The sequence below is a fragment of the Pseudoliparis swirei genome, chromosome 12 (assembly GCF_029220125.1).
Source record: "Pseudoliparis swirei isolate HS2019 ecotype Mariana Trench chromosome 12, NWPU_hadal_v1, whole genome shotgun sequence".
Taxonomy (NCBI): Eukaryota; Metazoa; Chordata; class Actinopteri; order Perciformes; family Liparidae; genus Pseudoliparis; species Pseudoliparis swirei.
In genome coordinates, this window is record NC_079399.1 from 4,733,896 (window position 1) to 4,752,364 (window position 18,469).

At 44.6% G+C, this 18,469-nt stretch overlaps 1 protein-coding gene across 1 annotated transcript; it reads right to left on the reverse strand.

Moving 5' to 3' along the window:
• Positions 1 to 1,007: 1,007 nt before the first annotated feature.
• On the reverse strand, positions 1,008 to 12,569 carry LOC130202741 (E3 ubiquitin-protein ligase pellino homolog 2). The gene is made up of 7 exons (XM_056428467.1): positions 12,214 to 12,569; positions 7,541 to 7,670; positions 6,823 to 6,924; positions 5,624 to 5,821; positions 5,367 to 5,552; positions 4,808 to 5,013; positions 1,008 to 2,774 (listed from the first exon to the last, which is right to left on the reverse strand). Exons 1-7 carry the CDS (start codon positions 12,291 to 12,293, stop codon positions 2,390 to 2,392), a joined length of 1,287 nt encoding a protein of 428 aa, XP_056284442.1. The 5' UTR covers positions 12,294 to 12,569; the 3' UTR covers positions 1,008 to 2,389.
• Between the last annotated feature and the right edge of the window lie 5,900 nt (positions 12,570 to 18,469).

Consider the following 18,469-nt stretch of genomic DNA (forward strand, 5'->3'; position numbering starts at 1 on the left):
GTCAGCTACTCGCTCACCTGCGGAGAGATGAGTTCATTAGTTGAGGAGGTTGAGGTGTTGCCATCTGAAGTGAAGCTCAATCGAAACATATAATCAGAAATAAAAAAAAGTTAAGAGAAAACTGCTAATGACGTCACTAGTGGTGTAAAACAACCTAAAATACTGTATCTGAAAAAATTCACCAACACTAAAAAAAATCTAAAAACGAGGACGATTAAAAATTGCATATGGACACCTTTTAAAACCCGAAGAGGGTTTTTAATTGAAGAATAAAAGAAAAGGGGAAATTAGCTTGAAAAATAAATATATCAGCTTATGAACTATTAGCCAATAAGGGTGCTGCAGCGGTTCTTCCATCCACACGCCAACGGTGTTACATTAATTGTTGTATATGTCGAAAAAAAAGCAGGATTCACTGGCTTTGGCGTGCAGCTGATCAGATGCTTTCAAAGTGTGTGAGACCCGTGTGCGACTGATCCCAGACCTGTGGGCGTCGACCCTCCGGCACGTCCTCGGCGGTTTGGCATTTACATCACATGATGACTCTCGCCGAGTTTGGCTGTTTTAGACTGGAGAAGAATCACTAATCCTGAGCGACAGTAATTATGAACATGATCAAAATCTTGTATTTTAGACCTTTTTTGGGGGCTTTAAACATCAAAACGAAAACCAAGACGTGAAAATGTCAGCATAGTAGTCCAAAGTGGGGATTCGACGGGTCTCGTTCACAAACGTCACGCGGCCATCAAGTAAGAGGATTTTTTTTGTTGGTCTTTTAGTCTTCCGAAACAAAAACCGGAGAACGAAAAAAAAAAAGCCGAGGGCTCGGAAGACGTCTTGGTCTGCGAGGCGAACGCTCTCAGCAGGCTGTCGATCAACCACGCAAAGTGTACGTGTAGCGCACGTACTGTGTGTGTGTGTGTGTAACGTTCAGCACATGCAAGCTAGACACAACATGTGAGAGTGTGTTGTTGTTGTTGTTGTGTTTTTAAAAAATCAATTATACGTCTTGCACACTTGAGGCTGTTATTGAACATTATCTGAGCTCGTTCATCATATTCGGTTACAAAAATAGTATCACAATATATAGACCATTCAATAGGAGCACCAGGGAAGGCTAAATATAGCCCGAGTATTTGGCTACATTCATTGTCTGGGCAATGTGTTGTTTTATTTTTAACGGTAGCGGCGTGTTAAGTGCGTGTGTGTGTGTGTGTGTGTGTGTGTCGGACACAGTGTTGGCAACGTTTTCTCACTCACAAGCTCTCCCAGAATCTACCACACGAGAATCCTCCGGACACACACAGCAACTCGCTGACACTGAGTAACAAGAGTCCACTAAAAAACAATTATCAGTTAGAAAAATACATTTTTTCTTGAAACACCGAACATCAAAAGAAGAATTCCTCCCCTCCCCGGCAATAAATCCCTCCCTCTACCCTAACAAAATAGTTATTTCATTAATCTTTTGAGGTTATGCAACGGCGGCGGCGGAAAACGCGCTCGCTTATATCGAGTATTGAAAATAAACGTCGGGTGGTTCATCGCCGATTCAGTTGCTCGTCTTTGAATTCTAACGCTTTGGTTACGTCACACACACACACAACACCATGCAACGGGACCGCTGTGTTTATTATTGCTGTGGAGAGGGTTGTGAGGTGGAGTTGGACCCGGGTTTCGGCGCTCATCCTCTGTCGGCGTGGTTACCGAAAGAGGCGGGAACCGTTCGTCGTGTCGTGTTGCCCGAAGAGTCTGCGGGTTTTCATACCAACCGCAACCACGCAGGGAGTCTCGTTCACGGGGTCTGATGCACGAAGACGAAGAGGGCGACGCCGGTGACCTCCCAGGCGCTCGCCGCGAGGAGCTCGCACGACACGGCTGCAAGTAGAAACCAGCCGGTCGGGGTGCGACTCCACAAGAGAGACGAGGCGGGGGTCGTCTGGTGCGTTTTGATGAGAAATTAAAAGGTGGCGTCGGACGTCGGGGCCCGAGGAGTGCGAGAGGCGGCGGTTCACCGAGTTAAGGACGCCGCGGGCGAACCGAGCGATGCTCAAAAAAAAGGCCGTTCCTTTTTCTTTTGTGCAAAAAGCGACTCGTCGGTTCAGACGCGGCTTCTGAGACGTACGAACGAACGCGTTAAGATGGCTGACGGCGCGAAAGTAAGAGTATTTATTATTTGTTTTTAAAAAGGGGGTCGAGAGCGGCGTCGGTTGAGCTCCTGCGTAGGAATCACGTAGGAATACCCCCGCCCCCCCCCCCAGGTCTCCTGACCAATCAACAAGCACCGAGGGATAAATGAGGGCGGGGCTTCAGCTCCATCCCTCCACAACGCGGGACGGTGTCTGTCGTACACACACACTGAACTCGGGGGGTTACCGCGGAGGCGGGGCTAGTCGATGGGGCCCTGGAAGATGAGCCGCGTCCAGCCGGGGGTGCCGAGGGCGGCGGAGCAGAAGGGGCACACGGGTCTGAAGGCGTGCGTCCCGTGGGGGAGCGGGGTCTCCGCCCAGTACCTGACTGTCCTCTCCGAGCAGACGTGGCCGCACGGCACAAAGGCGTGGGTGGGCGCGCCGGCGTCCAGGTACACGGCCGGCTCGCAGCCCAGCCACAGGGGCACGTAGGGGCCCACGCTCCGGCACAGGGGGCATTCGCGGCGGGTCGTCGGGCCCTCGCCGTCTCGCGGCTCCGCCACGCCCTCGGATCGCTGGCCCCAGTCGTGGCGCCCGTGGACGTGGCCGCACGCGAGGTAGACCCAAGGCTGGCGCTCTTCAAGGCTGCAGTGACACATCGACGACATCAGAATTTAATTTTACTATTCTTTTCTCTTTTTTTTTTATAGGAAGGCTACTGGACAGGGTTCATACACATGTTGACCTGTGGACTTCCATGACCTTTCATGACCTTTCATGACGTTAAACCAAAAATGTGGTGAAACCTCGGTGTATATATGAGTATACCTTAAATATATATGTATAATATATATATACAATATATATGTGTATATATGTATATTATATATATAATATATATTATATATATATATACACATATATATAATATATATATACAATATATATGTGTATTTATTAGTGCTGTGAAAAATAACGCGTTAACTCAGTTAATTCAATTACAGGTTTAACTTCGTTTTTTTTTTTTCCGCATTTAACGCATGCGCAGAATGAGCTTCCAATCCGTCTGTTGTTGGTCGTCTCTCCAGCAGCATGTCATTCTGTCTCTAGTGTCGCATTAACACGACTCCGATCTCCGTCTCGCGCACCCCAAAGCTCGGATGCCGGCGTGTGCGCGCACATCGGGACGAAAAAAAAGTCACTTGCAAAATGAGCTTCCAATACACCACTTCAATCTGAACTCTGTCCGCTCTCATGCAGACGGTCTGTTCATCGGTAATGATCCTTCCGCAGGTTCACCTCCGGAAACCTTGTTACGACTTTTACTTCCTGTAGATCAGGGTCTCAACACGTCGATCGCGACCTGCCAGTCAATCGCGGCGTAGTGTTGGTAGATCGCATGACATTAAAGAGATTGGCCCGCCCCTGACATGTTCTCTAGAGCACGTCTTTGTTCTTTTATTAAACTAAACGCGTTGCGTTAACACTTATCGATCTCCGTCTCGCGCCACAGAGCTCCGTGCGCCGCATCGACCGAGCAAAAAAGTCACTTGTCAATCTGTCCACCTGTCCGGGCCGGTGAGGTTTCAGCGTTGCAGCGGTGTCCCGCCGTCCCTTTCATCACGGCCCAGTTCATGAAGAAAACCCACACAGTCAGTTTGCCTCAGCAGCTGCTAGAGGAAGACTAGAGGCCTTTAGATTGTATCATGGTGGAGTTAATGGTTGACAAACAAGAGAAAATGTTCTGTTTAACCCTCCTGTTACCTTTACATTTACTAACATAATTTACCCTCGGGGTCAATTTGACCCCAGCAATTAAAACCTCCAGAAAATTATTAGAATTAATATTGCTTCCCAAGTTTAAGTGTGAGGTACTTTATGTTTGTTTGTTGACTACCTAAATAGCCCTTTAAATAAATAAAAAAGTTGATATTTCTTATATGTTTGACACAGTGAAAAACAGCCTGGGGTCAAATTGACCCCAAAGAACACCGACATTAAACATTGAATGGGGTCAAATTGACCTGAAAGGTAACAGGAGTGTTAAACATTCTGTTTAGGATGAAGATGTATTAATGTTCCATATGGAAGAAAACTGCTAAATAACTGCTGAGTTGCAGCACCATTGTATAGAATAATGTATAAATGTATATATCCGTCTTTTGTCATAAATCTCTATGTTCTCACAAAATATACCGAGAATATCGGTAATATGTGATTAATCATGATTAATCCACAGAAACCTGTGATTAATCCGATTAAAAATTTTAATCGTTTCACAGCCCTAGTATTTATGTATATTATATATATATATATATATATTATATATATAGACACATATATATATATAACATATATAATATATTATATGTATAATATATATATACACATATATAACATATATATTATATAATATATGTATAATATATATGTGTATATATGTATATTATATATATAATATATATTATATATATACACATATATAATATATATATATATACACATATATATAAAATATAATATATATAATATATATATATATATAATATCTATCTATCAACATTTCCAGGATTTTCCAAAACTTTAGGGATTTAATTTTTTCCAAGGACTTTTCCAGGCCTGGAGATAACCTGCTGGAGGCAAAATGAGTGGAACATTATATTTCATGAAACTCCCACCTGTGGCTGCGTGGCAGGCTGGGGAAGGCCAGCGTGCTGAGGCCCACGGGACACTGGGGCCGCGACGCATTGAGCTCCTGGCGAAGCGCTTCCAGGTGGCGCAGGGTGGGGGCGCGCATGAGCCCCTCCCCCGTGCGCCACAGCAGGGTGGCGCCGCACAGGTCCACCAGGGAACCGTCTCGCAGCGCACTGCTCTCACCCTCCGCCTGAAGAAGATCGACACGGAAAAAGAAAAGAAAAAACATTACATACAATAAAAACACTCATGGCCTTGAAGGCAGGGCTCATACACATGTTGACATTATGACTTTAAATCAAATTTCCATGACAAAAAATGTTGTGAAATCACCGGTGTATACATGAAAAAGTGAGAAAATGTCGTATTTAAACTAGCAATGACAATTCCAAAGCACACGGTATATATACCGCGTAAATTAATGTTGAATATAACAACATTTCCATGACTTTTCCAAAACTTTTGAGGATTGACTTTCCCGGGTTTCCCATGAGCGAGCGAACCCTGTGATGGGGCGCCATCGTGGACGCGCCGGGGACTCACCAGTTTCCCCCGGGTGGGTCCGGAGCGCGTCTCTCGCAGGGCGTAGACGTCCCCGCACACGGAGATCTCCCTCCACAGACCCGGCTTGGGGTCCTCTGGGAACCCCTCCGGGTGCATCACCAGCACCCCGTTGGTGGTGAGCCCGTCCATGTACCCGTCGGGGTTTTTCCATTTGGTTGCTTTCTCCTGCGAAGACACCGCAGATTCGTGAGCATTTTAAAAACCGCATCGATGAGGACATTAAAACTGCTACTCACCCCTAAGAAGATGTTCTTGGAGGAGTCGAAGCCGGCGGCGTAGATGCGCGCCGTGTACGGCGGGCTGCGTTCGCACACCACCCTGCAGGCGAAACGTGAGATGGTGCTCGGCGCGATGGAGGGGTCCTCCCCCTCCTTCCCCCCGCCGGAGGTGTCGGTCACCACGAAGTCAATGGGGCTCTCTGTGGAGCGTCCGATCTGCCGGGGACAAGAGAGGCGTTCACTGAGGCTCATCGACATTCCTGGACATCATCATCAAAAGAAACGTTGTATAAAATGATGTTATTGTCGGTTTATAGTGGCATTTAACCCTCCTGTTACCTTCACATTTACTAACATATTTTACCCTCGGGGTTAATTTGACCACAGCAATTAAAACCTCCAGAAAATTATTAGAATTAATATTGTTTCCCAAGTTTAAGTGTGAGGTACTTTATGTTTGTTTGTTGACGACCTAAACAGCCCTTTAAATATATAAAAAAGTTGATATTTCTTATATGTTTTTGACAGTGAAAAACAGCCTGGGGTCAAATTGACCCCAAAGAACACCGACATTAAACATTGAATGGGGTCAAATTGACCCTAAAGGTAACAGGAGGGTTAAACACCATCTCAAAACATACCCGTTTACACTGGCGATTTGTTTAATTACATATTCTATGGCCATATTTAATTTTTTCTTATTTGTTTTATTGTGTTTTTTGATATAACTGCAACATCTTTTACAGTGTATTGTTGTTCTCTTTTAACTGTTGATATGTTTTAGCTCCTGTTATTGCCAAGTTGTTTTAATTGGCTACTCTACTGCACTTTGTGACCCTTTGTCTTTGCAATATAAATAAACTTCTTTACTTACTTATATAAGTAGACTGTTGTTAATAGTTTGGGATGAAAACTAGCTTAAAGAATTTGGTTTGGGGCTTTTGTCAACGTGGGTGAAAGACGTTGTCATCACTTACATTTTTTTTTTTTAAAGCGATGCGACCAGAACTTTGCGTGTATAAAAATAGACCTCCATGGAGTCTTCACTCTTTACGACTCAAACGGTCACAAGGGAACCAAAATAAATAGACCGACTGAAGAAATTCCTCTCCCGGCGTTGCATAACGACGTATCTTTGTGCGCGGGATCCCAAAAATCTTGGATTATTCGTCTCGTGAAACGTCGACCCGGCTGTTCTTGACTTCCTCAGCGGTTACCTGGAACATGTCTGTGCTGTTGTCATGGCAGTACTCCACCACCACCGTCTGGTTGCGAGACAGCGTGAAAGAGATGCTGTGCTGCCCCCTGCTGTGCACCGCCTGCAACGACAAGGGCGAACGAGCAAAGATGACGCACACTTCCAGACTGAATGCTACCCAAAACCCTTCACATGTAACTCCATTAATCATAATTAATCCTCATCACAGGGTTCTTACACATGTTGACCAGTGGATTTCCAGGACTTTAAACCAGATTTCCATGACCAAACTGAAATCTCGGTATAAACATGAAAAATGTAGAAAATGTTGCGTTATTGAGAGCGTACGCCGGCTTATATTTCGAGCGTCTTTCTTTAAAAAACATATTAATTATTTTAAACTCGGCGTGAATGAACATGTGGTTATAACAAATTTCCATGACTTTTCCAAAACTTTTATGATTTACGTTTTTTCCATGACTTTTCCAGGCCTGGAAATGACCATTTTAAAATCCCATGACTTTTCCAGGTTTTCCATGACCGTACGAACCCTGTTATCACACACACACACACACACACACACACACACTTCTATAGGATCGACAGCCCACATTCTGCAGTCGGTCGTCCTGCTTAGTCATTCTTCCTCTAGCTCAATTATAAAAGACAACAGAGAGTCACGGGAAGGAAACAACAGTTACACACAGAGACATTACAGGACACACACACACACACACCTTGCTGTCCTGCGGTGTGTTGAGGATGTGCACCACGCTGGGCTTGACCCCGTTGGCCTTGGCCCTCCGGTACAGAGCGAAGCGGCTCTTTCTGCGCCCGCGGTCTCCGCTCGGAAGAGAGCCATTGTACCTGGAAGAGAAGGAAACGCGAGGAATGAGATCAGAACGCCGACGACGAGCTTCTCGTTTTCACACCGTCGTTATGATCGGTCATCGCTTCTGGGGAAACGAGAGCTATAAATAAAACGCTGCCGACGGTGTCAAGATGTCTGAGGAAATAACTGCAATCAAGAGCTCCAGTGATTCTTTTTGTGCATCTTTAGGGCAACACGTCATCGTGGATTATTTTAGGAAAGCACTCGGACCGCGAGTGAACGACCTCAGCTCGTACTTTATGCTCACACTTAGTGAAGCGGAGCTCACTCATCTAATCTCTTTTATTATTATTTTTACAATAAATAGCAAATTCATTTTCACCAAAAAATGGTTTGAATTCATTATTAGAAACGGACATGAAAGTTCAGATTAGTAATAACTATTCTAAAGAGTTGTGATTAAATATCAAACCCTCGATGTCACATTTCATTTTTGAATAGAAATGAAAGAGGTATGATGTTAATTAAAACCGCTCTGGTGTCCCCGTGTGGACTGAAATACTGACTTTGTCCTAATTTTGGGGGGTTTTACACAGAAGCTAGTTTGCTGGTTTTAGGCATTTCACTAATGAGCAGAGCATGAACCTTATAAAAAGTTATTAAGAGGGAAAGGATAAGGAAGACAACATCGGTCTTCAGACAGCTTCTCAAATGCATAAAATGTCCTTTGATTCTTTTATTTGATATCATTACAAATTTAAATTATAATATATATTTAGAATATACATTTGTAGTTTTTTGCATGTGCTGCTGGTCAGGTTAACTCAACAGTTATAGAACAACACTTTGAGTATCTGCTTATCTGACCAAATTAACTCTAAGCTGAATTATTCATCTGAAGCAATCAAAGTCAATTGATGAAACAGCAGAACAGATTGTCAACAATTCATAATTAATTTGTGATGCAAAACAACAACAAAAATAATAATTGCCTTTTATGATAGTAAACTTAATATCTTTAGATTTTGGACTTCAAATCAGACCCCAAAAAACTTTATATTTATGATTAATTGCAGAAATAACCTGCAAATAAATTAACAGTCAACGTAAGTTGTAAGTATATTCTTAAAGTGAATACATTTAACTTTTGACAACTATTTAACACTGTGACTGATCAACAATAACTTATGCTTGAGTTTATTCAGATTTCCAAAGTGTCCCCATACACCTTACAAAGACATAGCGACACAAACTGGCATAATTATGCGTCTCAGGCGTTAACAAACCTCTCCGTGAGAGGCAATGAAACACCTTTAGAGAAGAGCGATGCTCGGCCATTACCGACGGCACGAGCAGCGGTAAACACAGCTTTACTTTCCGTCCTGCATGCCGTGCTTCACACGAGACGAGAGAGCCCGTCGCCTCTTCAGGGCTCTCAACAGGGCAACAGCTGATCCGGCGGCTAACGGTGCTCCGTCGCCTGTACCGACAGCCGGGGCATGTCGACAAAGCGAGCAGACGCTCCGATTACAACTCACGCGGAGGGAGAGCGACTTCATTCTCTGCTCAATACGCCGACGTATCTTTAGAGACGTTTGCTGCTTGATTTACGAGCTCAAAAGAGACACAACTTGGGGGGGAAAACTTATGTTTGCAAAACAAACACCAGATATGGACGGATGACAGCTTAAAAATGGTATTTTTAAGATATCTAAAATGTTTTGTTGGTGGTTCGATATTCGTGTGTCTGGGAAGTTTGTTGACATTGTGCATTTTTAATGAGCTACACTTCCATGAATCACACGGGCAAAAAGAGTTTTCCTGTGGGGAGTAACCCCGAGGCCGAATGAGGCCAGGCGGTCAGCGGGAGGGAGGGAGGGTCAGCTCGGAAACCCTTCAAACAGACAGAGCTACTCGCTCCCTGACGGAGGGAAACTGGACCCCGGCTGACAAGAGACGGTCCGGGTCAGGAGAAGAAGAAACATGAGGGGCCTGGTTTAAAAAGAGGCAGAAATACAGGACTGTCTCAGAAAATTAGAATATTGTGATAAAGTTCTTTATTTTCTGTAATGCAATTAAAAAAACAAAAATGTCATGCATTCTGGATTCATTACAAATCAACTGAAATATTGCAAGCCTTTTATTCTTTTAATATTGCTGATTATGGCTTACAGCTTAAGAAAACTCAAATATCCTATTTCTAAATATTAGAATATCATGAAAAAGTATACTAGTAGGGTATTAAACAAATCACTTGAATCGTCTAATTAACTCGAAACACCTGGAAACACATTTTCAAATGTTTGATTTTGTTTTGCTGTTATAAATCTTTTTTTTTACTTGGTCTGAGGAAATATTCAAATTTTATGAGATAGGATTTTAGAGTTTTCTTAAGCTGTAAGCCATAATCAGCAATATTAAAAGAATAAAAGGCTTGCAATATTTCAGTTGATTTGTAATGAATCCAGAATGCATGACATTTTTGTTTTTTTAATTGCATTACAGAAAATAAAGAACTTTATCACAATATTCTAATTTTCTGAGACAGTCCTGTATATGAAATGGGACCACAGATGAGAGGGCAAAGGAGAGAAAATCAGCTTATAGGAAGAGGAAAAAGGCCTCGGGCGCTTTGACAGAAACAGACAATACGTCTCGTCAGCGGAGAGAGAGAGAGAGGAAAAAGAAAGCTAAATGAAGGGCAGGGCGCCGAGGAGAGACGAGCGGGTCGAGGGTGAAGGCCGGGGGACGAGCAGCTCCAACGAGATCGGCCCGGGCCGTTTCTCTGGCCTGCGTCACGCATCACGAAGCACAACATGAAATATTCACTCCTTCTGCCCCCCGACAGAGTTTATTTTTGTTGAGGTGAAGCAACCGAGGGGGCCCGCCTCTGTGAAGTCAGCACTCAGCAAAACGCTGGGAGGCTGGGCGGTAGACGGGGTGGGGGTGGGGGGGGGGGATGCGACAAGAGGGGTTATGGGTGAGATAAATAAAAAAAAGTGTGCAGGGGTGGGGGGTAAATGCAGAGAATGTGAGGGTGGGAGCGAGTGGAGCATCGCCGGCGGTTTCCACGGTGGCGAGCAGCCACGGCAAAGATCACACGGCGGCCTGCAGTGAGGCCGGCATCGACCACGCGGAGGCGCGTGATCATCGGGCCTGACGGATGCAAAGTCAAACCACACACACAAGCAACAAAAAAAAAACAGGCCGGGAGGGTAGGAAAAAAACCCCGATGTGCGACAGGAAGCGGTTGAAAGAACAGCCTGTTCCGAGAGCGGGTGTCTGCTTTCAGAAGTTACTGCGTGTTTTGGGACGAGCGAACTGGTCAAAAAGTAGTTTCCCCATCACACTCGGGGGGCGCCTTGTTTGAAACCTATCGTACCCTGCAAGCTCGTGGCCATCGCTCGTGGCAGAAGAAGATCAAGACAAACCTCAACAGCCGCTAGAGCTTTTAAAAATGATCTAATAATGGGGTTTTTTACCCCTCAATGAGGCACATTAGGCGTCGTGGTCCCCCAAAGCCACGGAGACCCGAAAAAAAACCTCACAATGGGCGTTAAGCGCTCAATTCCGCACTCCTCGGTCTGGAGGATGTAAAAGGGCCGCTCTGTTCAAAGCGGTCGGATGACGGCGAGGACGGAGCGATCAGTATTCTGATGCAGGCGGGCCTACGGCCTCCTCACTCCCGTGTTCAGCCGGGAGGGGAAGAGATAGGCCGTTAGGTCAGTTAACTTTGGCATACACAGGAAGCTCTGCGGGGCAAGAGGGAGGCCTGTGTAAGCCTGGATATGACTGTGTGTGTGTGTGTGTGTGTGTGTGTCGTGGCATTTCTGCTCCCTGCAGACCCCTGCACAGTGTGGAGCTGCAGGGGTGGACCTGCTGTGGAGGCTCGTGGCTGTCATCAGCACATCCTGCCCACCGCTGCGTGCTGGTGGCTCGTCTCCGCCTCCTCCTCTTTTTTTTTTCATGGTCATCTGGCAGCGACGTTTAATTATTCATTCGTCTTTTTTTCTTTTCTTAAAGAGAGAGACACTTTATGACGAAACAAATATGAGCAAGATTCATGCATTTTTTTTTCCAGACTAGTTTATTTCATCGCCAGACCCACTTTTAGCAAACCCCAGGATCCAGCATAGTATGACATCATTGGGATTTTCAGCCTGAAGAATCCAGCACCACTACAACCATTGATGAAAAAGCGGTTGCATCCGTAGTAGCCTGTGTGTGGCCACTCAAGATATAGATATTATTTTACCGGTTTCACCTTTAACACTCAAACGCACCACGCTTGACATGGAGACGATACAATAAATGCAGCCATTTGTGACACAAAGTTTAGTTTGTAACCGCCACGGACGGGTGGTGTGCGGCGGTGTTGTGCAATAAATAAAGCTTAAAAATGTGTTACTATGATGTATTTACTTTCTGAAATACGATGAAGAGGGAATATTTCATAAGAGCAGTGGATTAAACGTGAATTCACACGTATTCTGTTGGTTTATTGTGCCGTTACATGTTAAACGTTCATTTTTGCCGACCGACACAAATTGTATTATCGGGTATTTAGGAGAGACTTACCCCAAAATGACCAATTCGCCGTATTTTACCGGGTCTTTAACGGGCACATCATCGTCTCCGTCTTGTTTCGGTGAATTCATCAGACTGGAGAAGCTCCAGAAGAAAAAACGCGTCCGGCGGCAATAGTGGCGAGATTAAAACAAGGCTAACACACGCAACAACAAAAAACTGACGAGAAGTGAATTGGTTTGTAGTCTACAAAAGTTTGGGCACAGTTGGGCAAAGTTTTTCCAGACTTCTTGCTGTTTGTTTTATTGTTTTAATCCCGTAAAGGCGCATCTTTTCGTGGCTTTATTGCCAGAGAGTGTAGCTAGTTGGTATCGCCACATATCTGTTCACTAGCATTGAATACAACAACGGCTAACGGCAGGGAGTGGGTCGTACCATGTTTTGTAGGGGGGGGTCGGCAAAAAAAAAAAAGTATCTTAAAAAAATTGTTGGCGAAATTATTTATACAAAAGGAGGATTATTTCAAAGCCAGACAATACCGTACTAGCGACTGGCAGAATAAAAGTGATTAATAATTCAATTCACACAAATTCACTTCAGCGCGGAACCCTCCTACGAACAAGAAATTGTCGCGGCCCTGACGGTGAATCAGGATCCCGCTGATAGAATAAAATGAGGCATTTCAAAATCTGGAGGAAGTGCCCACCTACGTCCCCTGGAATGCAGAGGGATGTACTGGCACATTTAAAAGTTAAATTCCAGGCCATTCAGTGTCTTGTGTGTGAATCATATAGTTCTGATCGCGTGGGGGGTCGTTATGGAGCCTGACGTAATTAGATGCTTTGCCTGGGTGGGTGGGCGGGTGTAGCTATGGATGTGGGTCACCACTGAGCCCCAGACAAGATACATTCTTTTCTCCCTGTCTGCATTTCATGTGGGAGTGGGGATACAAATATAGACCGGATGAATCCCACACTTCCTTCCCTCTCTGTCTCTTCCTCTCTTTCTCTCACTCTTCCTCTCTCACACACACACGAGAGTGTAATGGCTGTGTACTCATTATACTGTGGCCACATGAGGGCAGTGCACTTCAGTTGCAAAGTACAACTTTATCTGGAACTATTTTACGTCATTTCTATGTCCAAACATCAATTCTAGCTGTTCACTGAACCATTACCGCCCACTGTTGACTACTACTGGTCTTAGAATGGTACTTTGAATGAATGGGATGAAGAGCTATACAAGATGAGTCAGATACAGCAGGCCTTATCACATACCATGACAAACATTTTTCTCCCAACAACCTGGTTTTCGGGTCATTGTTATTTGATGAGAGATAGAGAAAGCAACGCCTTCGCCGTGGGTGCTTTCGGTATTAGTAACAAGACTCTGTTAAGTCTGCAAAGTGGCGTGGCCACCTTCAACTGGAGCAGCAGCCTTTACCTGGTGATCTTGGCAGAGTGGAGTAACATGTCGTGGCTTGCATGCAGGGTAAAGCAAACAGGCGGCGAGCAGTGTTCTACATGACTCTCTCCGCGTGGGGGGGGCGACGTTGGGCCTTTTGTGTCGATGTCATAGAAACATTTGTCTGTGCAAAAATACACAGACGTTCCCCCCGAGTGATGTGATATCAGTTTAAAAATGGAAATGGCCAGAGCCTTTACTCACACACACATTGCTGCAACTCCAGACAGACTGTTAATGTCACTGAAATGGGGTGATGACTCACGAATGCTCTTCAGCATATACACCAAACAACCACACCCTTGATCTATGAATGACAGCCCACTGAGTAACGTATCAACCCACTGGAGTGCTGACTCACCTCATGGGGGTATAGTATAAGCCAGTATACTGTGTGGAGCGGAGGTTTAACCTCTCACATACTTGTCATCCAAAATACAAAGTGGAAACTGGATGGACCAGATGTGTGTGCATGTTTCAGTGAGTTTCTTTCCCACTCTGGGATTAGGTCACACCCTTCTCTCTCTCTCTCTCTCTCTCTCTCGCTCCCTTCCCATGTTCTTTGTCTCTCTTCTCGGTTCTCTCTTTCCTTCCTGCCTGTCCGTGTTTGGCGGACAGGCAGAAGTACAACATATTTGGCCTCCATCATGCGTGAGGAATCTTTGCCCTCCCCTTAATCTGCATGGTATATTCACTGAGTTGAAAACCAGGAATTTACAGTGTAAAAAAAGAAGCTCTGAATGAAAACATTGGAATGGATTCCTCAACCTGCTGAAGGTGACCGAGCGAGTAAAAGTGCTCGTAATTGTTTGTTCATAAACGGCCTTTTCTGACTTTCAACCTCACCGCCGTAAATATATAGGCACGGAAACTGTTTATATAGAGGCCATGACGTCATCAGCTCTGTTCATCTAAATTCCCCTCGAAGTTGAAGTGATTAAAAAGAGAAGCAGACGTAATTAACGATAGAGAAATTGCACGTGTCGGTTTCGATCGACGGCCACAGCCAAATTCTCGAAAGGCCTCGGCCGCCATTCACGTCTCGCTACTGTAGCTTAGCATTTATATTCTACAAAATACACAATACTACCCACTGAAACAAATGAAATGCTGGACAGTAGTTCACCTCAGTGAGTCAGCAGTACATTGCAATATCACATTTCCATTGATGTCAGCTTGCTTTGCCGTGTATGTCACCGGCGTGCACATAAGGGATGTAAAAACAGACACCTTGGATGTGTGGTCCACTATGCATCACACGAGTCCTCCAGGAACCATATTTGGTGAGCAAATCACAGATGACATCGTATGCCTAATTGTGAACATGTGGAATTCATTACTTCTGCTGTCAGCTTACGGCCGGGCTGCATTTCAGGTCAAGCTAAACATGGTGGAAGGGGTCGCTGCTGATCCTTCAGAAGACTGTCAACAAATCTTTCTGGAGAAATTCGACTCTCAAAATGTTCCTCGTGAAAGCGGATCCTCCGATATACCCGAACTGAGCCGTTTGTTCACCAATGACAACAGAATACTGAACGCAAACCGTAATGTGAAGCAAAAACAGACCTTCAGTGTGCTCTCCCGTAACTGCATGATGACGCCTCATGGATTTGGAGCAGGTTTTATAATACATCACCAAAGTGGCCAAATCCTCCTCAAATTGAAACCTTGTCACTTTATACTTTATATACACTGCAAACACTTACTTTTCTTTCTTTTTTTTCCATTTTTCCATTATCTTGTCTTTTTATTTGAATTCTTTAATGTAATATGCCCCCTGCTATTGAATTTTATTTTATTGTAAAATTTTAAGTAATTTCCCCCTGGAGAGGAATAAAGTAAAATCTAATCTAATCTAATGTTTCACAAATCAGTGGAACACCCAGCATGACGCGATGAAGAGCTGCACTTTTAAAAATAATTGTAAAAAAATAATCAGTTGAAAGCTGGTCAGCGCTGTATTCATTGAGCACAATTATTATTATGACTTGTACTTTTAATGTTTTTTATTACTTACTTTTAATGTTTTTTATTACTTACTTTTAATGGTTTTTATTACTTACTTTTAATGTGCTGTCCTATAGCTCTACATTGTGTGTATTGTGTGTTCTTCTTACCACATATACAGTTCTATTGTGTCTTATCCTGTACTTTTTGTTATTGTTTTATGTTTGTTATTGTTTCATGTTTATTATGGTCTGTCATGGGACTACAGATGCAAATTAGCTGCATAGCTACACTCTGGTGCAGGGCATCAAATGGGGACTTTTATGTTTTAACTGTACATCGCCCATTTTAAATAAAGATAATAATAAAAATGCACCATCAGATGGAGTTCATGATGAAAGAGACGTCTGGATTGTCTCCATAGTTCCTCTATAGTTCACGCCTGAGCATCGGTGACGTAAAAAGACGTCCCCCCCCCTGGACCGACTTCCTCGATCTGGATTTGGTTCGATGCCGCATTGGAAAAGGTGGAAGCAGGTATTTGTATTTGAGGTGCGATAAAGAAAAGATGGCAGTCAAGACAGTCGAATCTGCTGCTACAGCCATCTGCTGCAGAGTCTTTGTCAATGTGTTGCCATAGAGACGAGAGCAAACAAAGGTACATGGCATTTCTGTCATTTCGCGACCCCCCAGTCTCCCCTGAAGTATCATCTCAGATGGGCTCCTTGATACCGGCGATGCATGAGTGAACATATGGTCTGTCTGTCTGTCTGTCTGTCTGTCGACGCTGACACAGAGCATGATGCTGCAGATGGCTCAGCATATTCCCATTCCTGCACACAACAGGCTCCCATTGGCTCCCCACAGAGAAGACTAATTGCATGTACACAAGCAGGTTTGTTGCAAAACACAGAAAATTAAACCGCGTCATAATACAACCCGATTGTTTACAGTGTAAACAATGGCTTCAGTATATATGCATGTTTTTTTCCACACCACATGTTGATTGCACATCATGACGTTGTTGGAGAGATCATGTGAGATCATGTGAGAGGCAGGAGACGACGACGTCCTCCTTTGACCTCGGTCCACTGACATTTGAGCCAAATCCCACTCGGACGTGTGAAAGATGAACTGTTGTGTTGGATTGGTGAGGCAGAAGACTTTATGTGTTTTCAATTTGAAGTAATCGTTGGTTATGTTCCATCGCAGTAAACAATAATAACGGAATTAATGCAGCACTACGCGAGTCGAACCACCATTACGGCTCGATCCAACGCTCTTCTTCAGAGAAATGCCCAACTGTAGGATATGAAAATGGCCTTTTCAGCCTGCAGCTAGCCTCTAGCTAGCTGCTAGCCTCTAGCTAGCCGCTAGCATCTAGCTTGCCGCTAGCCTCTAGCTTGCCCCTAGCCTCTAGCTTGGCGCTATCCTCTAGCCAGCTGATATCCTTTAGCTTGCCGTGAGCCTCTAACTAGCCGCTAGCCTCTAGCTTGCCGCTAGCCTCTAGCTTGGCGCTATCATCTAGCCAGTTGATATCCTCTAGCTTGCCGTGAGCCTCTAACTAGCCGCTAGGCTCTAGCTAGCCTCTAGCTAGCATCTAACTAGCCACTAGCATCTAACTAGCCTCTAGCTAGCCGCTTTTGGGGCGGCTGTAGCTCAGTGGGGTAAGGGGGTCGTCCTGCAACCCCAAGGTTGTGGGTTCGATCCCCGCTCTTCCCATTAGTTGCAAGTCAAAGTGTCCTTGAGCAAGGCACTGAACCCCCAGTTGCTTCCCGGGCGCATCGCTGCAGCCCACTGCTCCTTAATAACTAAGGATGGGTTAAATGCAGAGAACTAATTTCCCCTTGGGGATTAATAAAAGTATATAAAATTAAAAATTAAAAAATAGCTGGCCGCTAGCTGGGACGTTATCCGCAGAGTCCCTTCACAAATCATTGAGCGCCTCGGAGCACCTGCCAACAACCCGCCGTACATCCACGTGACCCGAGCACATGACCCGCGCAGACAGCTGCCGTCGTGAGCGGCTCACACCAAACCAGATGTCTCCTCAGACGGCTCATGAAGGAGCGCATGGAGGCCGGGTGAGGGTATTTTGGGGGAGGGGGGGGGGGGAGGATTTCGTGTTGTGTGTTATTTAGGGATGAAAGTTGTGTTGGTGACTCTATTTCTGTGTTTGTGTAAGCGGGAGGTGGCCGTGAGAGTGAGAGAGAGCGACATTTAGAGTAATTGGCTTCCCCGTTCAGTCCGACAATATTCCAACGGCGGACCTATTAATAATTACACGACGCCTGACGGGCGACCTTTGACCCGAGCGTAACAGATTTCATCACTGCAGATTCTAAAGAATGTGTAAAGGCGTAGAGTGACACGAGCCGATTCTCACATTTAGATGACGGAACTTAAGGGAATTCACTGAGATGAGAAAAAACTTTCATTTCACTCTTCTTGGCCAAACTCTGTTCTGTCCATCCAGGGTATTACAGCGCTGCATAACAGACATCAATACTTTAACTCTGCATTTCTTTAATTCAGATCTAAGCAGACACGTCTTTGTTCTTCTCTCTGCTATCCTGTGTATCTCTTTTTGTGTGTTGCTGTGGTGTGTGTCGTGTGTTACACAGGAAGGTTACAGCACATGTCACTTCCTGTCATAAATGAAAGCACAACTCAACACTCACCCATCAGTTTGGGTCTTTATCTCTAGAGAAAAGTACTTTTGTAATTGCACGTAACTTCCTGTTATTAACACTCAGACAAGAGGACGGTTTCATACGTTTGAATTGTCTTTCATGCTTTTATTTTGTAGAAAGGCCTCTTTACAAATATGTACTTTTATCATTTTGTATGAAGGGTTTGGAAGGGTTTGTACACGGAGAACAAAACAATATGTGGA

Coding starts and splice junctions, on each gene's coding strand:
- LOC130202741 (XM_056428467.1), bottom strand. CDS start 12,293: ATGAATTCACCGAAACAAGACGGAGACGATGATGTGCCCGTTAAAGAC. Junction 7,671..12,213: donor GGCGAATTGGTCATTTTGGG/GTAAGTCTCTCC, acceptor CTTCTCTTCCAG/GTACAATGGCTCTCTTCCGA. Junction 5,553..5,623: donor CCAAGAACATCTTCTTAGGG/GTGAGTAGCAGT, acceptor GTGTCTTCGCAG/GAGAAAGCAACCAAATGGAA.